The 23,792-nt window shown below is 36.6% G+C and overlaps 1 protein-coding gene across 2 annotated transcripts in view; it reads left to right on the top strand.

The window, feature by feature from the left end:
- The window catches only part of LOC128158922 (serine-rich adhesin for platelets-like), a 93,279-nt gene that overhangs the window by 55,509 nt on the left and 13,978 nt on the right, over positions 1-23,792 (top strand). For both annotated transcript variants that reach the window (XM_052821912.1, XM_052821913.1), the window contains exons 18-36: positions 709-1,017; positions 6,176-6,456; positions 6,700-6,943; positions 7,496-7,621; positions 8,496-8,624; positions 8,881-9,009; positions 9,259-9,381; positions 9,627-9,764; positions 9,966-10,094; positions 10,303-10,431; positions 11,814-11,942; positions 12,966-13,091; positions 13,600-13,731; positions 14,622-14,741; positions 17,449-17,586; positions 18,799-18,921; positions 19,376-19,498; positions 23,117-23,254; positions 23,462-23,584. In XM_052821912.1, the coding sequence (XP_052677872.1) occupies positions 709-1,017; positions 6,176-6,456; positions 6,700-6,943; positions 7,496-7,621; positions 8,496-8,624; positions 8,881-9,009; positions 9,259-9,381; positions 9,627-9,764; positions 9,966-10,094; positions 10,303-10,431; positions 11,814-11,942; positions 12,966-13,091; positions 13,600-13,731; positions 14,622-14,741; positions 17,449-17,586; positions 18,799-18,921; positions 19,376-19,498; positions 23,117-23,254; positions 23,462-23,584 (2,889 nt within the window). The remainder of the gene's footprint in view (positions 1-708; positions 1,018-6,175; positions 6,457-6,699; positions 6,944-7,495; positions 7,622-8,495; positions 8,625-8,880; positions 9,010-9,258; positions 9,382-9,626; positions 9,765-9,965; positions 10,095-10,302; positions 10,432-11,813; positions 11,943-12,965; positions 13,092-13,599; positions 13,732-14,621; positions 14,742-17,448; positions 17,587-18,798; positions 18,922-19,375; positions 19,499-23,116; positions 23,255-23,461; positions 23,585-23,792) is intronic.

Below are 23,792 nucleotides of genomic sequence, written 5' to 3'. Positions count from 1 at the left end.
TTTAACATAAATCAAAGAAGGACACGATATGTAAAACGACAAGTACTTATGTATTTTCAGAATATCATACAAACACTTATACTTCCACTCGAATTTTCACATGAACTGAACAAATCTCGGGGAAGTCTCGTGAACTTTCATACGAGCACCTTTTGATTTATTTCATACTTAGCAACGAGAAAGAAAACACTCGGGGTAATTAAGAGAGCGACACAATTTGTAGCTGTAATAACTCTCTCCGGGTTTTTTTATCGGACGTTTTCTCGAGATCTCAAAAAAAAAAAAGAGAGAGAGGGCTAGTTACATTATTGTAGCTACACCCTTTGTGATTTAGAGCTATAAAAACGATGATCATGTCATAATTCAAAACATGTTGTTAATGCGTAAACAACAAATCAACTGCTGATATTTCCTTACGAGTGTGAAGGGGCCAATCGATATCGGCCATGAATTATTCACGATAAAGGCATAAGTCCTAGAAGCTGGTCCATGGTCAGAAAGGATATGGGAAACTGAGGGAAGGATTCTTAGGTGTCGGGAAGGACCTGAAATACGCTATCATACAATTAAAATGATCATAACTGATCGCGTACATTCTTGTCACTCCGTGCATAAATCATGCATACGTCAGCCAGAGGACAATTCAAGCAAATAAATTCAAGAAGTTAATTAATTCTTCTCCAAAAATGTTTCATTCTCTTTTAACAGGGCAGAATTCAGAGGCTACCTCGTTATTTACTTATGATGGAAAGACGACGGGTGATAACGATAATTGGGGAAGCCATGTTGATGCAGATTATCAGCCTGTATTTTTCAATCCTAATTTAACTGCGATGTTCACCGACGACTCTAAAAGAACCACGGCAATCAGTACATGTAACAACGGGGCAACCACGGACGATAACCCCACACTGCGGCGGGAGTGCTACTTTGACTTCAAGGTGACAGACAACGCGGATTTAGCGTCGGCGACCTCAGATACCAAGGCCGCTCTAGATGAAACCAAGTCAACGCTTGGTAATTATTTATTGTTTTGTTTTTACTTAATCAGTATTTTATTTTCATATAATTGCGAAAAGTTTAGATATCTTAATCAGAACGAAATTCTTGGAGGAGGGGGGTGTTAAATACAATGGAGGCAGCCATGTTAGTTTCTAATTTATTGACATACACATAAAAGACAAAACCAAAGACGGATAACTTCCGGATTTCAAATAGAAAACAATTGAGTATGTGACATCCCTCTCTTTCCATCAAAAGCAAAATATTATGCATTTGTAATGAAAAATTGACTAGAGATTACGCAAGACTTGATTTTCATGCAAAAACAAAATACATAATTTCTAAACTCTAAATTACAGTTTTTAATTGTTTTTGTTAATTTTTCAATGTAATAGCTATTTAACGCAACACAATAAGTCATTCAATATAGTCACTGAATTTTGCTGGTGGTCTGACGGTCCTGCCTGAGCGCGTGGTTTGGGGTTGAACTGGAACAGGTGCGTTGTTTGGTTCAGCAGTGATGTTTGCATCTTTTTCATTACTGTGGTCCAAACGGTCCTGTTACTGAATGCTATCACGCAAATCTTCAGGATTCACACAATTTCGCATGCCATCATTTCGCGGTGCATTCTCAGCACGGTAGTTGGTTGCGCGAAGGTGTCTTCGGTTCCTACGCAATTTCCTTCCATCTGACGACTGAACAACGTAGGATCTAGGTGATGCATGCTGTTCAATGACTTGACCAGGTTTCCATTTTCCCTCTGTGTACAGAAATACTGCGTCTCCTGCCTTAAGCGGTTCCAATCCAGGTCCTGCATGTTTGTCAAATTGGATTTTATTATTCAGTTGGCGAGATTTTAATTTGGCTGCGATTTCTTTGGCATCTAATCCAAGAGGTTTTAGCAAGGGCGCAGAGGTTGGAAGTGATGTTTTAAGTCGGCGGTTGAGAAAAAGTTGTGCTGGTGATAATCCGATGTCTAGCGGTGTGTTTCGGTAGTCCAAGAGTGCCTTGAACAGGTCTTTAGATTTCATGATGATCCTTTTGACTGTTTGTACAGTTCGTTCTGCCTGGCCATTTGATTGAGCGTAGTGTGGACTGCTGGTTACATGTTTAAATTCGAACTCAGACGAAAAGTCTTTGAAATCCGCAGAGGAAAACTGGGGTCCATTGTCGGTAATCATTTCATCGATGAGTCCGTATTTTGAAAGCAGCTCTTTTAAGCAGTTGACAGTTGTTTTGCTTGACAGGTTTTCTAGTTTTATTACTTCGGGCCATTTGGAAAAGTAATCAACGACTAGTAGGTAATGGTGTTTCTCGTGTTCAAATAGGTCTGCAGCTAGTTTCGACCAGGGCCGATCTGGTATCTCTGGCATTAGCATTGGTTCCTTTGCATTGATGTTTTGATGTTGTGCACATAGTCCACATGACCTAACTCGGTTCTCGACATCTGTTGACATGCCAATCCAAAAGAGAACTTCACGGGCACGTGCTTTGCACTTGACTATCCCAAGATGCGATTCATGAATCTTGTCCAGCATTGAGTTCTGTAGTGCTCTGGGTACAATGAGTTTGCTTGACTTGTAGAGAAGTCCGTCCATGACAGATAGCTCATCTCTGAAGGTCCAATAAGGTCGCAAGTTATAGGAAACATTGCTTTTTTCTTCAGGCCATCCATCCAATATGGCGTCTTGTAGTTCCTGTAGGTGTTCATCATTTGCGGTTTCTTTCTGGAACTTCTCGTACATCTCTTGTGAAATTGGTAAATGAGAAATGAGGTGGATCTCATTGACATTGATATCAGGAACTAGTATTTCTTTGGTTTCAGGTAGGTATGATCTGCTCAGATGGTCTGCTAAGACCATCTCCTTACCAGGTTTGTACTTGACTTCAAGGTCATATTTTTCTAGTGCAAGTAGGAGTCGTTGAAGTCTTGGAGGTGTTTTGTGAAGAGGTTTGTGGAAAATTGACTGCAATGGTTTGTGGTCAGTCTCTATGAGTACTTCACGTCCATAAACATATTCATGAAATTTGTTGCAACCATACACAATTGCAAGGGTCTCTTTCTCTATTTGAGAGTACCTCTGTTGAGTTGGCGTAAGTGCTCTTGATGCGTAAGCAACTGGTCTCTGATTTTGGATAAGTACTGCGCCTAGTCCTTTTGAGCTAGCATCAACACTAAGTGTAAGAGGTTTGCTCGGGTCATAATACTGAAGAATAGGTGCATTTGTAGCCATATCATTGAGTTTAAGGAAGCTTGTTTCCTTCTCTTCATCCCAGTGCCATGCTGTGTTCTTCTCCAGCAGTGTTCTTAGGGGTGCACTGACTGTAGACAAGTGAGGCATGAATTTGCTGAGATATTGGATGAATCCCATAAATGTTTGTAGATCTTTCAAGCATGTCGGTTTTACCATGTTGGATACAGCTCTGATTTTTTCTGGATCAGGTTTGACTCCTTTGCTTGTGAGTCTATGGCCAACATATGTGACTTCCGATTTTCTAAATTCACATTTTTCTGCACTGAGTTTGAGATTGTACTCCATTGCTCTCTCTAACACTCTCTTCAATCTTGCGTCATGCTCTTCCTGATTGGATCCCCACACCAGGATGTCATCAATAATGGCTTCTGCTCCCTCGATATCCAAGACCATTTGCGAGATCACTTTCTGGAACACTTCTGGAGCCGATTTGATGCCGAAAGGTAAGCGTGTAAATCTAAAGCGTCCAAATGGAGTGTTAAACGTGCATAATTTTGAGCTATTCTCATCCAGTCTAAGTTGCCAGAATCCACTAGTGGCATCCAGTTTGGTGAATATTTTGGCATTTGGCATCTGTGAAATAACTTCCTCCACTGTTTTAAGAGGATAGTGTTCACGACAAATTGTTTTATTTAAGTCTCTTGGGTCAATACAAATTCTAATTTTGCCATTCGGTTTAATGACTGTGACCATCGAGTTAACCCATTCTGTAGGTTCTTCCTGTTTCACAATAACTCCCATCTCGGTCATTCGATCCAACTCTGTCTTGACTTTGTCCTTGATTGCAATAGGTATCTTTCTTGGTGGATGTACTACTGGAGTGACTGTTTTGTCTACACCTATAGTGTGCATGCCAGGCAAGCATCCAAGGCCTTTGAACAAATTTTCATACATGTTGCTATTTACTATGTCTTCCGGTAATGCACTAGGAGTCAAGCTGTAAATGCGTTGCACCATCTTCATTTCTTGACAAGTTTTTGCTCCTAGAATAGCTTGTACATCCTCTCTGACTATATAAAAGTCAACCTGAAAGTCTTGATCTCTGTGGCGGCATGTAAGGGAGGTGATGCCCATAGGTTTAATGAGATGTCCAGAATATGACTTGAGTGGGACATCTTTTCTCCGGATTTTAGGTTCACTGCATGTGGCTTTCAATGTTGCCAAAGACATAACATTGCACTTAGCACCTGTGTCCAACTGAAATTTTACAGGTACATTGTTCACAAGGATTGTCTCTTTCCATTCATCCATAGTCAGAGAGTTTACTTCTTCTATGGTATCGATAAATAGTTCTGATTCACTTTCAGAGTTGGTGTTGTCATCCACGTGGAGTGTGTGGAGTTTATGTGGCTTCGGTTTCATAGGCTTGAATTCCTTGTATGTAGTTGATGACAAACATACTGAGGGAAAGTGATGCTTTTTGTTACATTTTGTGCAGAGTTTTCCATAGGCAGGACATTGTCTCGGTTCGTGTACGCCACCACAGTTTCGGCATGGATATTTTGATTTTTCAGATGTTCCCCTGTTGAATTTTCCAGAGTTTCCGTGAGCATACTGAGAAGGGGTTTGTTTTTGCTTGGTAGCTACAGCATTTATTGAATTATCTTCACCATTCATTGTTTTCAACTGTGCCTTTGATATGTCCTGAGTTCTTGCAAAATTAATTGCCTTGTCAAGTGTCAAATCTGAACCCTCGTCGATACACTTAGCCCTGACTTTGTGGTCTTTAGTTCCAAACACAATGGCGTCTCTTATCATGTCATCCGCATCTTTGTATTCACAGTCTTTCACTAATAACTTAAGTTCTGTCAAATACTCCTCAAAAGTGTCCGAATCTTTTTGAACCCTGCTTAGAAACTTGTATCGGGAATAGATTTTGTTTGATTTGGGTTTGACGTGTTTCTCAAAGTTCGTATACAGTACGTCTAGTTTCTTGCTATCTTCCTCCGAGAGATCCCATGTAGAGTAAATGTCCCTACCTTTGTCTCCTATCCAGATCATCACGTAGTTGCATTTCTGGGCTTCCGATGCTTTTATAAGGGGGCCTGCAAACCAAAACTGGCAATGTTGTTTGAATGACTTCCACTGTGTAACTAGGTCGGGTGCATTCCAGTCCATCTTCGGGCTAGCTCCTGCTATTCCTTCCATTTTTCGTCTTTGAAAGGTGGCAGCGGTATGTTAACAATTTTTAAGATTGTATTTTTCTGCCGATGGCCTCTAATGATGGGCGAATTTTGTAGATTTATTCTGACACCATGTTGAATACAATGGAGGCAGCCATGTTAGTTTCTAATTTATTGACATACACATAAAAGACAAAACCAAAGACGGATAACTTCCGGATTTCAAATAGAAAACAATTGAGTATGTGACAGGGGGTTTACAAAAAATAAAGAAGTAAAGATGAAAGCTATTTCAAATGAATTCAAACTCAACATAATTTAATTCTTTATAGATTTATTCAATATATCAGTTTTACATCAATTAAAACAAACAGAAATAACATCAACAAAATATAAAATAAGACTATATGTAAGCAGATTCTCTCAATTGATTTTACAAAATTTTGGAAAATTCTATAGTTTACGTATGAGTTGAGACTTTCAAAAAGAAAAGCATAGAGTACAGTAGATGCCTTTACATAGTTCAATATATTGTAATTTGTTTCTCCTGAGGAATGTACCAGATATTACAATTTATAGTAATACATCCTGTATGCTACAATTGAAATGAGGGTATTCAAATGGTACTGTTTTTCTATTTTGTTCATTAAAATGATTTAACATTTAAAGTTTTATCAGGTCATAATCAAGACGTTGATTTACCGGAATTCTGGGGTTTGCAAATGTCCTGAATTAACCCTAACCCTAACCCTAACATTTGTAAGATATGATATTAAGAATTTTTTAAATTTCAGCGAACTACCCACCGGAAATCGCCAATGGGAATGTGACTATAGAGGTGTCGGTTGGGGCGACATACACACTACAGCTAACGGCTACCGACAAAAACGCCGGGGACATCATCTTCTTCCTGATAAACGATGACGCCCCTTCCGGTCTCGTTGTCACCAACGACACTCGCAATTTAACATGGACAAACATCGCTGACCTTGAGACGGCCAAGATCCAGGTCACTGTGTCAGACGGGAAGGCGCAGTCTCTATGGACGCCCAAGATTGAATATTGTAAATGCCAGGTGAGTAGATTTAATGATTTACTTCACTATTATAACTAATATTTAAATCAAGGCCTATGTTTTAGAAAACTACTTATTGACAAGCACTCTGTTATATTTTGTATGGCGATGTGACTTGTACCTGTATCATGTATTCAAGTAACATTTCTAGTATTACCGCACCTTAACCATGCACTCTTTAGTTGAGTTGTATTTCAGTCGTTGTAGGTGATGAGTGTTTCATTGTTTAATATATCTTTGTAGAACGGCGGGGGCTGTGACTTCAGTGTGAGTAGCAGTGACCAGTTCCTGCTGGTCCCCTGCGTCTGTGTGACCGGATATACTGGGCCATTCTGTGAGAGGGACGAGGATGGGTGCGCCGACAACCCGTGCTGGCCCGGGGTGGACTGCACGGACGTCCTGGCACGTGATCTCAGCACCACCCCCGCGGGCTTCAAGTGCGGATCGTGTCCGACTCATTTAGAGGGGGATGGGATCTCCTGTACAGGTAATTAATGAAAAAGTTATATTATTTACTGGTATGTTGAATAAAGAATCAAAAGTTGACACCTACAGTACCGTTCATAACCAACTTAACACCAGACTAAACCCCAACTAAACCCCGCGTTTATTTTTGGGGTTTACTTGGAGTTTACTCTGGGTTAACTTTTCGAAAATTTGGGTCCACTCGGGGTTTACTTTGGGTTTACTCTGGGTCCACTCTAGAAAGTCCGAAGTCAACCCAGAAAGTAAACCCAGGGTTTAGTTGGGGTTTACTTTCTGTTAGGTTGGGTCTGATCGGTACTGTAACAACAAAAGAAGGAAGCATCTCTCTCCATCCCAGTAAAGTTGTTTACCCTGCATTATTCTAACCAATTTACAAAATGACCTTACATGTACTCTGAGCTGACCTTCTTGTTATTCAAATCATTTATATAACGTCATCTTTTGTTAATCCAAGTCCAGTAAATCGCAAATCAACCCGTCTGGTTAGTTACCAGTAGCTGTCCAGTATGCTACAATTCTGTGATCTTTAAGTTTACTTACTTTCTCTTTAAAGACAAGGACGAGTGTGTTAAGAACTCTCCCCCTCCATGTTCTCATAACTGCACCAACATAGAATTCGGATTTACTTGTTCTTGTGCCGAGGGATACGTGCTGGGGGCGGACGGCAAAACGTGCACAGGTAAATACAAAACTACAAGGTAAAATAGAACTGCTGGTAAAACAGAATCAAAGATGAATACAGAACCACGGGTAAATACAGAACCATGGGTAAACACAGAACCACGGGTAAATGCAGAACCACAGGTAAATACAGAACCACGGGTAAATACAGAACCAGGGGTTATTTAAAATACAGAACAGCAGGTAAATACAGAACCACGGGTAAATACAGTACCAGGGGTAAATACAGAACCATGGGTAAATACAGAACCAGGGGTAAATACAGAACCACGGGTAATACAGTACCAGGGGTAAATACAGAACCACGGGTAAATACAGTACCAGGGGTAAATACAGAGCCACGGGTAAATACAGAACCACGGGTAAATACAGAACCACGGGTAAATACAGAACCACAGGTCAATACAGAACCAGGGGTAAATACAGAACCAGGGGTAAATACAGAACCAGGGGTAAATACAGAACCACGGGTAAATACAGTACCAGGGGTAAATACATGATAAATAAATGGATTAATAACTGATTAAATAAATACATTAAGTTATTACCAATGAATGAAGTGAGTTTATGAGCGTATTTTTCATAAATATTCATATCTTTTGTAAAATGATCGGGGAAGGGGGGGGGGGGGGGTAAGATATTTAACACTCCATACAAAATTAACTGTTGTATACGCTCTTAAAACGCTTGATAGCGGGATCTCTACCTTAGTGTAATTAATGTAACATCACATTGCAAACTCAAAGTATTTAAAATGTTACAAAGAAAAAGATGACCATGTGATGTTTAGATACGTCAAATGTAAACTTACACTGACTAACTGACATGCTATACATTCTACGATTTCAACGGTTCTTGTCGACTAATTACAGATAAAGACGAGTGTACAACTAACGCAGACAAGTGTAATGACGTCACGACCACCTGTCTGAACAGCGTGGGGGGATACTCTTGTCCCTGCAAGACCGGCTACCAACGGGAGACCACTTACACCTGTACAGGTGGGTATCTGACAGAGACCATGAAATATATATCAAACAAAGCATAACCAATCCGAATGCAGTAGGGACGTAATTTCGTGAATTTTCATATACATACAAGAGGAATATGACATTATAGCTCTAATTTATTAATTCGTGGGGGATGTTAATTCGTGGATGAGAGGTACCCACGAATTCCACGAAAATTGAGCCACCACGAAATCTAATGATTCCACAGTATCTTGGTCCTAACTGACTGTCTGTTGTTAATTTGCAGATGTTGACGAATGTACCAACTCCTCTAATCCATGCCCAGCCAATTCTCGCTGCCAAAACTCGGTCGGAAGTTATGATTGTGTTTGTAACTATGGTTACAGCAAAAATACGCAATCAAACACGTGTGAGGGTAAGCTTAATTAAGAAATCAAACGATGTTGATTCAGGCTTAAGTTTGTTTATAAAATGCAAAATGTGTGTCATAATTTCTGGGGGGGGGGGGGGGGGGGTTCTGGTTGTTTTAATGAATTTTGAATCCCCATAAAAGACATTTTCAGGGTAAAGATATTTGTATAATTCATTGCATCAAAGGGGGCTCATGACGTGTTATGGGGTATATCATTATAGTTGCATAAAAGTAACCTTTTCTGTATCACAGAAATAAATGAGTGCGCTGGTACCAACAACTGTGCCCAGAGATGCGTGGACGGGATCGGAACGTATACATGTGCTTGCAATACTGGATACAAATTGAACACAACAGACCTTGTCAGCTGCCTACGTAAGTGTGACCAATCAACAGAAAGAACCAGATAATCTCATCTTACTAAGTTACTGTAGTCAGTTAATTTACAGTACGCAGTTCCTTACGATTTACAGCTCGAAATACTTTTATTTTTAAAATCCAGAAATGGATTAATTGCCAGCATGCAATATCTTATATTTACAGATGAAAAAAAATGTTTATTCTTTACTTAGATGCTGAAATTAATCAATTTTGAAAAGCAATTATATGTATTTTTACAGCGGAAAATGAATGCTCAACCGAGGAGAAGAATACTTGCGATGGCGGAAGTGAAACTGCGTCATGCGCAGTGTCTAATGGTCAGGTGTATTGTGGTTGTCCGTCTGGTTACGCGTTAAACGCCTCAAAATACTGTATAGGTGGGCTTAGTTGATATAATTTGTGATCATGATTATCAATTCCGTTGTATCATGTGATACATGTATATTAACTATTTCTTGTTCAAATCATGCTAGTAAAAAGGCATTTGAATTGGTTCATAGATTGTTTTAAACACTGCGCATAACAGGTGAGTTTGTCAAATTTTGCTTATAATTTGCATATTTCATTTTATATTGTAGACATTGATGAGTGTGCTACTAACGTGGACACTTGTGTAGACTCTAGCAGCACGTGTGTTAACACTCCTGGGGCGTTCCGATGTGATTGTAAGACCGGATTTAACAAACTCAGCGATTTTATCTGTGCAGGTAAGACAGAAATGTCAGATTATGATATTGTTTTGATTGAAAACATAAAAGTATGACCCCCACCCCCCGATTAATATATCATTTAACAATAAAATAGAAATTGTCAGCCAATATATTCATTAAAACTCTCTCAATTCATTTTGAAATAGGTTTTACCAAACTGGGTTAATGTTGATTTCAATTTAATTTTATTTGATGCCTTTTTTAGACAAAGATGAATGCACATTAGATACAGATACCTGTGTGGCACCTGCCACGTGTCAGAATAATGATGGCAGCTTCACATGTTCTTGTCCCGTGGGGTACACTAAAGGGAGTGATGGCAACAGCTGCACAGGTAAACATTGATTGCAGGTATACTGTGAACGCACCCATTACATTCCAGTAATACAGTACACCAAAGATAATACTGTAACTAAAAGATTACAGTAGTGCTATAATCTAAATATATCTGTATAATTATAACTGGATATTCCTGTAATACTGTAAACCAAAGATTCCTCTAAAAATGTAAACCATAGATTTTAGAAATATTGGAAACAACGATTCCTGTAACATTGATACCAAAGATTCCTGTAACACTGGAAACCAAAGATTCCTGTTATCCTGTAAACAAAGATCCCTGTTATACTAAATCCAAAGATTTCTGTCTTGTTGTAAGCCTAAGATGTCAGTTATACTGTAAACCTAAGATCTCTGTAATATTGTAAACCAAAGGTCCCGGTAATATTGTAAACCTTAGATTCCTAAAATGCTGTTAATAAAAGATTTCTGTTATACTGTAATCCAAAGATTCACGCATTGTTGTAAACTAAAGATTTCAGTTATACTGTAAACCAAAGATTCATGTAAAATTATTCACTAAAATTCATGTAATATAGAAAACCAAAGATTCCTCTAATACTGTAAACCATAGATGTACATCAAAGATTACTGCAATATTGTAAACTTAACATTTTACTAATACTGTAACCTGAACATTCTAGAAAGATTGTAAACCAAAGATTCCTGTAATACTGTAAACCATATATTTTAGATAGATTCTTGCAATGTGTAAAGCAAAAATTACTGCAATATTGTAAACTTAACATTTTACTTATACTGTAACCTGAACATTCTAGAAAGATTGTAAACCAAAGATTCCTGTAATACTGTAAACCATATATTTTAGATAGATTCTTGCAATGTGTAAAGCAAATATTACTGCAATATTGTAAACTTAACATTTTACCAATACTGTAACCTGAACATTCTAGAAAAATTGTAAACCAAAGATTCCTGTAATAATGTACACCATGGATTTAAGTCAAAACCTAAGCAAAGATCCTAGTACAAGTCTAAAATAAACTTTATTTGCGCGCTATAAACTTTGCAGGATATTTATATTCTAGAGCCCCTTATTGTCTACCGATATTAAATAATTCTTTTTAAGATATTAAATGTAGACTTGTTATCACAAAAGCTATTTTTCAGTAGTCAACAGCACCTATAGTCTTTGCAAATAAAAAAAGGTAATAGTTATTCTAATTGTTAATCTGCATGTTAAATTTTCTTGAAGACATTGCATATAGTATATTGTTGTGGGAATGTACGGTATTCTTACTTTAAACCAACTTCTATTCTTTTTTATTCTTATTCTAATTTTTAATCTTATTTTTATTCTATTATTATACTGAATTAACAGTATATAAATATACTTTCGTTCTCTTTTGTTTTTAGATATCAACGAGTGTGCGTCCGCGGCCACCCACAGCTGTGACAAAGAGCACGGACGTTGTACAAACACCGCCGGATCTTACACGTGCAGTTGTAACAGTGGATTTACTGGCGATGGCTATACATGTGCAGGTACGAAATGAAATACTAATAACAACTAGACGCTCGTTGCAAGCAATTAAAGGTCTTCCGTTTGAGTGCACCATGAAGTAGACAATAGGGATAGTTGTTCTTTTCTATCATTTCTTAACGCTTCATCAAATTCCTTTGAACCCTCTATTAGAATTTTAAATAGATATATAATTATACCTAGATTATACTTTAGAAAGTCGGTATTATTGTGATTTTTGATAAAATTAAAATAGAAATAAGTACAATCTATCATTTCTAATATAAAATCATATATCTTATCACAATAAAGAAATACGAAATATTTGGAACTCGGAAACTGAACCCGCCACTCTAACAACTGAGCTATGCGGACTCTCGCTTCGGGACTTTGTAGCCCAAAATCTCGTGAATGCGTGGATCGATTTAAAATCATATTCGGAAATTTTGAGAGTGTCTATATATATCGAATAAAAAGCAAAAAAGAAATCAAGTTAAGAAAATTAAAAAATTAAGGTTTTTTATTTCCTTCTGGTTATGACCGGAAATGAGGGCCGACGTTCGGATATGCGAAAGACACTGTGGCTATAGACTCTCCCACTATCCCTGAAAATTTTTATCTTTAACAATTTTGGAGAAAAATCGTAATCAAGCAAAAACATAAAATCTTAAATATCTCGGGACCGGAAGTGACGACCCAAAAAATGATTAAAAAATTTCTTACAAATTTTGTACTAAATAAGATCGTTAAAAAACGGAAGCCTTTTTTAATATAAAACAATATATTTCTACCAAAAACCAATCTTATCACTCTAAAGCGCTTTCCTTGGCTTTGAATTTGGTTAATATCCAAGCAAAACTTTTGGTCCTTATAATACATTGCGTTTATATCTATTAGCTTATTGTATATGGAAAAGTATTTTTCAGGTATAATTTTTTTTATTGATAAGCGCAATAAGTGGGAATTAAAATTTTATGAAATATGTTAGCAATGATATATATATAAATTTGGTATTTACGATCATGGACTGAGTGTATGTGTTACAGATATGAATGAGTGTGCACCTGGAAGCACCAATGGGTGTGAACAGACGTGCATCAACAATATCGGTAGTTACACGTGCTCCTGCTTCAGAGGCTACACACTGGACGCTGACGGGAGACGGTGTAACGGTGAGTCAAAAAAGAAAAATCCTGGCAGACATACTTACGTACATACTGACGGACAGATTAACAAACGGACTGAAAGACAGACAGACTAACATACAAGCTAACAGACAGACGAAAAGAGAGACAAACAGTAGCGGAGACACGGTGGCTGTGCACTTGACACTAAGTATCTGATAGTTTTCAAACAGGAAAACTTAGTACAATAAAAGGCCTTTGTGCATGTAAGAATACTTGTGGAAAAATAAGCATTTTCAAAGATGTTTCAAAGATGATATAAAGCACACACACACACACACTATATATATATATATATATATATATATATATATATATATATATATATATATATATATATATATATATATATATTTATATATATATATATATAAAGGATTTGTTGTATTATATTAAATTGGCTTTGAAAGTCTAACCTGGACGAAACAAAGTAAACATATTTTGTAATGAAAACGTACATGCATTGAGCTCTTAAAGTATAATAATTTGTTAACAGATATTGACGAATGCTTAGAATCGGCTGCAAATGGTTGCTATGAGAACAGATATTGCACCAACGCAATTGGCGGATATACTTGTTCCTGTCCAACAGATTTCAAATTAAAGGGGGACGGTAAAACATGTGAATGTAAGTTTGATATAATATTATGATAGCAGTGAAATTTGATGTCTGAAATATTGTAAACTTTGTTGTCTAACAACTGATGGTCATGGATGCCCATTGGATTTGTGCCAATGAGAAAAACATATTATCTGCCGGCCTTCACAAAATCATCTTGCGACCACCATTTGATCATCAGGGGCACTATAATCTGGTGACTGCCACATAATCATTAGGGGCACTAAAATATGGCGACCCCCATATAATCATCAGGGGAACTATAATATGGTGACTGCCAAATAATCATCAGGGGCACTATAATCTGGCGACCGCCACAGTAACATCAGGGGAACTACAATATGGTGACTGCCACATAATCATTTGGGGCACTGTAATCTAGCGACCACCACATAATCATTAGGGGCACTATAATATGGTGACCACCACATAATCATCAGGGGAACTATAATATGGTGACCACCAGATAATCATTTGGGGCACTATAATCTAGCGACCACCATATAATCATCCGGTGAACTATAGTCTGGCGACCGCCACATTATCATCAGGGGCACTATAATATGGTGACTGCCACATAATCATTAGGGGCACTATAATCTGGCGACCCCCATATAATCATCAGGGGAACTATAATATGGCAACCGCCACATAATCATTAGGGGCACTATAACCTGGTGACCACTACATAATCAGTAGACGCACTATAATCTGGCGACCGCCACATTATCAGGGGCAATGATCTAATGACTGCCACATAATCATCAGGGACACAAAAATCTGGCGACCGCCACTTAATCATCGGGGGCACTGATGGGCTTATGCCCTTCCTGTACTGTATATAAGCCATATACATTTTTTTATTGGTTGATGTGTAAAACTGAATGCTTTACTTGCAGCCAAATTTCAGTGTGCCAGCAACCATGGCTGCAGTCACACCTGTGGTAAGATAGGCGATGTGGATACTTGTTCTTGTCCTGCAGGGTATGGACTTGATGGAACTAACAAAAACTGTGTGGGTAAGTAATTACATAGAACCAACAACACAGATACTAGTAGTCTTTGGGTGGTGCTGAATCAGTCATTCAGATACTATTAGTCCGGGTGGTGCCGAATCAGTCATTCAGATACTAGTAGTCTTTGGGTGGTGCTGAATCAGTCATTCAGATACTAGTAATCTTTGTGTGGTGCTGAATCAGTCATTCAGATACTAGTAGTCTTTGGGTGGTGCTGAATCAGTCATTTAAATACTTGTAGTCTTTAGGTGGTGCTGAATCTCATTCAGATACTAGTAGTCTATGGGTGGTGCCGAATTAGTCATTCAGATATTAGTTGTCTTTGGGTGGTGCTGAATCAGTCATTCAGATACAAGTAGTCTTAGGGTGGTGCTGAATCAGTCATTTAGATACTAGTAGTCTTTGGCTGGTGCCGAATCAGTCATTCAGATACTTGTAATCTCTGGGGGGTGCTGAATCAGTCATTTAGATACAAGTTGTCTTTGGGTTGTGCTGAGTCAGTCATTCAGATACTAGTATTCTTTGGGTGGTGCTGAATCAGTCATTCAAATACTAGTAGTCTTTGGGTGGTGTTGAATCAGTCATTTAGATACTAGTAGTCTTTGGGTGGTGCTGAATAGGTCATTCAGATACTAGTAGTCTTTGGGTGGTGCTGAATCGGTATTTAGATACTTGAAGTTTTTGGGTAGTGCTGAATCAGTCATTTAGATTCTAGTAGTCTTTGGGTGGTGCCTTATCAGTCATTTAGATACTAGTAGTCTTAGGGTGGTGCTGAATCAGTCATTCAGATGCTAGAAGTCTTTGGGTGGTGCTGAATCAGTCATTTAGATACTAGTAGTCTTTGGCTGGTGCTGAATCAGTCATTAGATACTTGTAGTTTTAGGTGGTGCTGAATCAGTCATTTAGATTCAGATTCTAGTAGATTTTTGGTAGTGCTGAATCAGTCATTTAGGTACTAATAGTCTATGGGTGGTGCTAAATCAGTCATTCCGATACTAGTAGTCTTAGGGTGGTGCTGAATCAGTTATTCAGATATTAGTAGTCTTTGAGTGGTGCTGAATCAGTCGTTAGATACTTGTAGTTTTTAGATGGTGCTGAATCAGTCATTTAGATTCTAGTAGTATTTTGGTGGTGCTGAATCGGTCATTTAGATTCTAGTAGTTTTTGGGTGGTGCTGAATCAGTCATTTAGATTTTAGTAGTCTTTGGGTGGTGCTGAATCAATCATTAGATACTTGTAGTCTTTGGGTGGTGCTGAATCAGTCATTTAGATTCAAGTAGTCTTTGGGTGGTGCTGAATCAGTCATTCAGATATTAGTAGTCTTTGGGTGGTGCTGAATCAGTCATTCAGATACAAGTAGTCTTAGGGTGGTGCTGAATCAGTCATTTAGATACAAGTAGTCTTTGGCTGGTGCTGAATCAGTCATTCAGATACTCTTAATCTCTGGGGGGTGCTGAATCAGTCATTCAGATACAAGTTGTCTTTGGGTGGTGCTGAGTCAGTCATTCAGATACTAGTATTCTTTGGGTGGTGCTGAATCAGTCATTCAAATACTAGTAGTCTTTGGGTGGTGTTGAATCGGTCATTTAGATACTAGTAGTCTTTGGGTGGTGCTGAATAGGTCATTCAGATACTAGTAGTCTTTGGGTGGTGCTGAATCGGTCATTTAGATACTTGAAGTTTTTGGGTAGTGCTGAATCTGTCATTTAGATTCTAGTAGTCTTTGGGTGGTGCTTTATCAGTCATTTAGATACTAGTAGTCTTTGGGTGGTGCTGAATCAGTCATTCAGATACTAGAAGTCTTTGGGTGGTGCTGAATCAGTCATTTAGATACTAGTAGTCTTTGGCTGGTGCTGAATCAGTCATTAGATACTTGTAGTTTTAGGTGGTGCTGAATCAGTCATTTAGATTCAGATTCTAGTAGATTTTTGGTAGTGCTGAATCAGTCATTTAGGTACTAATAGTCTATGGGTGGTGCTAAATCAGTCATTCCGATACTAGTAGTCTTAGGGTGGTGCTGAATCAGTTATTCAGATATTAGTAGTCTTTGGGTGGTGCTGAATCAGTCATTTAGATACAAGTAGTCCTTGGGTGGTGCTGAATCAGTCTTTTAGATACGAGTAATCTTTTGGTGGTGCTGAATCAGTCATTCAGATATTAGTAGTCTTTGGGTGGTGCTGAATCAGTCGTTAGATACTTGTAGTTTTTAGATGGTTCTGAATCAGTCATTTAGATTCTAGTAGTCTTTTGGTGGTGCTGAATTAGTCATTTAGATACTAGTAGTTTTTGGGTGGTGCTGAATCAGTCATTTAGATTCTAGTAGTCTTTGGGTGGTGCTGAATCAGTCATTAGATACTTGTAGTCTTTGGGTGGTGCTCAATCAGTCATTTAGATTCAAGTAGTCTTTGGGTGGTGCTGAATCAGTCATTCAGATATTAGTAGTCTTTGGGTGGTGCTGAATCAGTCATTAGATACTAGTAGTTTTTAGGTGGTGCTGAATCAGTCATTTAGATACAAGTTGTCTTTGGGTGGTGCTGAATCAGTCATCAGATATTAGTTATCTTCGGGTGGCCATGTTATCTTATGAAATAACCAAAAAAGAACCGTTTTTGATGTAATAATTCGCAAAACATTTAGTTACCTGAGGCAGAACCAGTGTAGAAGTATATGTTGAAGAGAGAATGTATATATCTGACGTTTTCTCTTCCAGACATTGATGAATGCAGCAATGCTACACTACACCGCTGTCTGGCTGCTAACAATGTGTCGTGTAGTAATACAGTGGGGTCCTATGTCTGTAACTGTGTCAGCAGCCAGTACGTTAAATCCCAGGACACCGTCTGTGTGGGTGAGTGGTTGTCATAGCGATAATATCCTAGCACAAAGTCCAAAGTACTCAAAAGATGGGATGATTTGTTAAACGATTCATTTTGAAAAAAAACTTACTAAGTTTTTTATATATCAAATAGGTATATGTTGTTAAAGGCATTGTCTAAAATACATGTAGATGGTTTGTTTTGTTAAATGAATTTTTGAAAAGATATGGGGTTTTGATATTGTACAGAAATGTTGCATCAAATAAGGTTTCGAAATGTTTATATCATAGTTAGGAGAAATATTCACCGAGGAAAAGAAAAATGTTTTAATGGCACTGTAATACATATGACTGTAATGTTTAAACGGATTAAAACAGAGTCTATGAATCAATGAATGCTTAAAGGATGATTTATGGAGGATAGCATAACAAAGAAAAGATGTTAAAAGTCTGCCTTTTGATTGGTTCATAAAACTGAGGATTTTGAAAAAAAAAACATGGTACAAATGGATAACTATATATTTCATAAGGTGTAGGACAATATAAAGTGGGTTTTTTTTAAAGCAAGCAATTTTTCTATGATAAAACAAGCATTGTTTTGGTAAAAACGAAAGCCAATAGCATTTTTAGAAGTGATGAATCGAGATTGATTTAGGGACCATTTTTTTATAAAAAAAAAAAAAAAAAAAATAAATAAATAAATAAAAAAATAAATAAATAAAAAAAGAAGTGCATTGCATTAATTATATCGTCATGACCAACTAAGATTCATATTCAATCATTTTAAAACGGTCTGTAAAACTTTTATAAAGTTATGCAGGTGAAGTGTGTTTGCGTCGAAATTTTAGATGCTGACGAATGAGATATACATTGTATATCATTAAAATTTGAGACGCTGACAAATATATTGTTATATATATATAAAAGAAAAAAATTTAAAACTCCAGATGCTGACAAATATTTCATTTCTTTCTGTTGACGTTTGAGATGCTTACAAATACATGTATGTCCAAAAATAAAATATATATTTTTAAAATATTGAATTCCTGGTGCTGACCAGTAATTAATTCTTTATCGTTGAAATTTGAAATACTGACTAATGTTTGAGATTATTTTTTACATTTGTGTTTGAGTTACTAACAAATAAGTCCAAAAATTATATCCTTGAAATTCCAAATATGAGTTTAAATTGTTGATATTTGAGATGCTGACAAATATGTTATTTTTTCATTTTTGAATATGTAGATGCAGACGAGTGTACGCTGGGGACCGCTAACTGTCCCTCTAACTCCCTGTGTGTCAATCGGGACCAGGGCTTCGACTGTAACTGTGTCAGTGGGTACACTAAGGTCGGCGATACCTGTCAAGGTAAACCATTAGTATTCTTCTTATTGGGTTAGGATGAGGGGCATGTTAATATAAGTACTACACACATCCAAAATGCAAACAATCAGTGATATCTTGGGTTTCCATGGAATCCTTGATTTATGATGTTGGGTGTGTTATAAGCTACAAACAGACCATTTATATTCCTGTTTTACATCAAAAGATGTTTTCATTTAAGGATAGCGTTTTCTCAGATTTTCTACTTATCATAAGTGTAACCAAATAGTAATTATGTCCTTTTTATAAAAGTTCGATATTTTTCACATTAAAAAAAACTGGGACAGTGGTCTTCTTTTGTAATGGCCGATGAATATTTTAATTTTCAATGTCGTACGTTGGAAGGTAACTGTCTAAAATCAGACTTTCTTCTTATAAAACTGCTGTTGAAATTCAAAGTGGTTTGAATTTATGTAAGCATTTATCACTTTATTTTCAGATACTAATGAGTGTGATGGTTCCAACGATTGCAATTCCGCGCTAGCAACGTGTACTAACACCCCCGGGGCTTACAAATGTGCATGTAAAGCCGGTTATACGGGGGACGGTAGAACCTGCCAAGGTAAGAATGTCCGTCCGTCCGTCCGTCTATCTGTACCTATATGTACGTTTATTAGTCTGTTTTACTCTGATGAGGTCATAACAGTAAGGGTTCAACTCTGAAAAACGCCGACACAGACTGTGAAAATGCCCAATGATGCCAAAATATGTAACGTACGTTAGTCGCAAGTCTGTGCTTCAGTTTAAGAAGTTTTTGAGGTGGTAAAAACTTTGTTTTGGACATCAAACTGCCTGATACTAGATTATCAGTAGATATATTTTTCCAATATTGGTCCGTCATCTGTAAACGGAGAGGTGTATATTTGTATACGGTAAAGAAAATGGAATTCAAACATGGAAGAGCACACTATTGCCTCTCGAACTATTGTGAGCAAATAAGATGTCAAGTGGTAAAATATTGTTATATATTGCGGGGAAGGCACAAAAGACTTAGTGTTTAAAACTTAGCATAGACAGGGTATTTTTCTTAAACTCGCGGTGAATCTGAGAGTCGGCGTCATATTTTAGGCTTTACCGAGCTCTGTAGTGGTAGAAGAACGCTAAAACCTTTAAAAATCGCATATCAAAAATACGATTTCATCAAATAGAACGAAACTTTACAAATTGAATGATGTATTATAATTCAGTGCGTTATATACATATATTATATATTCAATGAATCTGGGATCATTTAACAGATATGTATGGACTTTTATTCTATAAAAATTAATTCTAGAAAAATCTATGTGGTATAAAATTTATCTTCATTTGTTCTTGTATTCCTAATGATAAAATACATCTTTCCACCAAGCATTTATTGATATTCCTAGTATTAATATTCTTATTTTAAAAAACGTGTTTGTTCCCATAAACCATAATGCAGTCTTAATTAATTAATAAATGCTTAGTTAATAATGAAAATTTCTCTCGGTAAATCTTTTCTACTCTAAATTTCTTTTTTAAATTATATCAAAGTATTAAATACATGATTGATATTTAGGGTTGGGAAGGTGGAATGTCCCTCTGATAAGAGAGATAACTTCTGTAGAAAATAATATCACTTTGTTTCTGTTAAGGTAGTCCTATACTCGGCACTAAATGGGCTCAGTCATTAATAGCGTAGCTTTAAATGATAAATATATATTCTAGCAATACATATACAAAAGAAAATATGTATGTTTACATGCTAGTTTGTTTGTTATCACCTCTCAGAAGGGTGTACCCCTTTGCGAAAATTATTGACAATTATGAAATTTGCCAGACGTCCGTTTTTCCTAAAAATAATTACCAATTTTGGGAAAATTAGAACTGAACAGACAAAATAGAGTATAAATATTTATTTAAGCCATATCTCATCAATAATTTTGCGCAAATTTTTGTAAGTAAGTACGCTTTATGTACCTGATGTATCAAAATAGAATACAAAAAATGCAATGCTGGTATCGCGTTTGGTAATTTTGTTACTATTTTATGGGCTCAAACTTAAATTCATGGTGTTTATTCTATAGATTGACATCTTAGAAAAAAGATTTGGTAAAATAAATTATATGTTGACGGATTACTTTTCACGCTATAAGCTCCAAACCAAGTAGACCCTGACGAAAATTCCGTAAAAATCACATTTTGCTACAGTTTTCTGCCTAGATCTGTCAACAACGTTAGATATCATTTAAACATTAATTAATTGATGATTGATTAAACTCGAAATAGCTTCTGTCTCTAAATTTAAACCGGTTTTAGTAAAAGAAAAAGAAAAATTCGGGGGGGGGGGGGGGGGTCAAAACAAAGAAGATATAAGCATACCTGTGATCCTGGTTAATCAGAAACTTCGTTTTTCATTTTACTTTAACAGAATCGAGTTTCTCAACATTAATCATTTATATCTCTCATGAAATACATATATTACCGTTCTAATTGCTTATTATTGCCATTGTTTACAACAGCGATGTAGAGCAAAATCAATACCGGGTATCAAAAACGCTTTGTAAAAGTCGAACCAATATTGTAAAATCCGTATTATGACGTAGTGCGATACTCGGACTACTTTAACTCACAATTATTGAGGCATGAAACAAGAAGGGATGTGGTGCTGGGTCCCAATTTATGTTGAAAGGCGATAAACTTATTTGAATTCAAATATAGTAACAGAAAATTTGAACGGAACGACCTGAACCCCAGGGGGTCTTTTGAAACAGGGGGCAAAAATTTATGGAAACTTTTACAAAATATTACAAGAAATGTATCATAATGATAAAGTATTTATGAGGCAATATTTACATGACTATTCCTCCCCCTTTCCCCTCCCCTGATGGATTAATTCTATTTTTAAATATAACTAAATTTTATGTACTTGTTCAGTACATGTACAGTGCATGTTTGATGTTCTAGGCCAGAGAATATTTGAATAGAATATTTTTATTTCTCTATCTATAGCTTGTTCACAGAGCTGAATGAATTATAATTAGAAAACATGTGACCAAGACAATTACAAATTCTAGACTTAATTATAATCGTTTAAAAGTTGTAACATTTCAAATGTTTAAATATGAATAAGGGTTTTCTCTTCTGAGGAAGCAGATATTGGAAAACAAATTGAAGAAAAACACATAATATCTCATTTGATTCAAGACAATATATCCCTATATTGATATCATACCAATTACTGGAAGATTATTCTGTTTGTGTTATATTACAAAATGCTCTGGTTTACATTTTTAGGATTTCTTAAACATATATCCATTTACTATATACCTATCCAAATTTAAAAACAGAAAACCTTTTCTGAAAATTTAGAAACTGTGGCAATTTATCGTGCACTGTATGTAAAACATGTATGTAAAACCTTCAATAGTCTACGATAAAGAAAGATAACTCTTGCTGATTGAAGCAATTTTTGTTGCAAACCTATTCAACAAAGTGGTATTTTGAACCAAAAAAGCAGCGCTTCAATATGTTTTGTAATATGAATTGAAAATGTATATGACTGTACATTATTTTCATATACATTTTAGATTTTTAATTATATTCTGCGATGGTAAAATTCTGCTTTTTCTAATCACTATGTCTGTTTTTCTTCATATCATGATTAGACACATTATCAATTTTTGAAAAATCAAGCAGCGCTTCATCACTTAAACTTTGTTTCATATGAATCAATTGATATTGACTTTGATGAAAATCAATATGAATTTTTTTTGAAAATATATGTCAAAGTTAATAGCAGAGGGATATTACACCTTCAATGAAAAATATTTGACAAGACAGCGTTTTTTGTCTACGTAATTTCCTTGTTTGGCCCTTGTATATGTTTGGTCTTTACATAACTTGAACTATAATGTGATAAAATCTACCTACCTGGCAGAAAGATTATTGGGAGTGAATTCAGTAAGAGAATAATCAAACAAGGATTGCAACGAGACAACAATTATCATTGAGTCTGAATATTTGGCCATATATAAATGGTTTATTTCTTTTTTTATTTTGCTGAAAGATACTAGCAAATGAGCCGTGGCAAGGAATTATATACAAACATCAAACCAACCATTGCTTGCAATGGAATTATTAACAATTGTTCTAGCTGAGTTTGAATATTGTGTCCAATATCATAACGATTTCTCTCTCTTTGCCTGTTGTCCAATAGATGTTGACGAGTGCTCAGAGAACACACATAACTGTGACAGTCGACAGGAGAGGCGGAACTGTACGAACACCGAGGGCTCCTTCACCTGTGGGTGTCTGGAGGGCTACACCCTGGCCTCAGACGAGCGAACCTGTAACGGTAAGGGGAGAGAGAGAGAGACAGACAGACAGACAGACAGACAGACAGAGAGGGAGAGATACAGACAGACAGAGAGGGAGAGAGACAGAGAACGTTAAAAGAATTAGAGGAATAATGAGATGAAAAATATTTTTAAGAATAATAAATTAAACTAAAAGCAGATATCGGTAAGGTCGGCACTTCATCAATTGGATTTTGATATTTCAGATGTTGATGAATGTTCAACATCCAGCCATGAATGTGAACATACTTGCGTAAATAAAAATGGCGGGTACGATTGTTCCTGTCAACTTGGATACAGACTGGAAGCCGATCAAAGAACCTGCACAGGTATGTGAATGTCGTCTGCTCACAGTGGTATTCAATAAAAATACAATTTATGCCTTTATTGCATGCGTGGAAACACAGGTGCTTGTGGACAGGACCGTGCACTACCCTTCCTCCTTTTCCAATTTTTTTCTATATATTTTTTTTAATTTTATTTAATTATTATCGTTAACAACCCCTTATATATGTCTCAAGTCGATAAATAACAGAA

This window comes from Crassostrea angulata, chromosome 8 (assembly GCF_025612915.1).
Source record: "Crassostrea angulata isolate pt1a10 chromosome 8, ASM2561291v2, whole genome shotgun sequence".
NCBI classification, from domain to species: Eukaryota; Metazoa; Mollusca; class Bivalvia; order Ostreida; family Ostreidae; genus Magallana; species Magallana angulata.
Note: the sequence above shows the minus strand (reverse complement) of the source record. Positions and strands in the feature narration are given on the sequence as shown.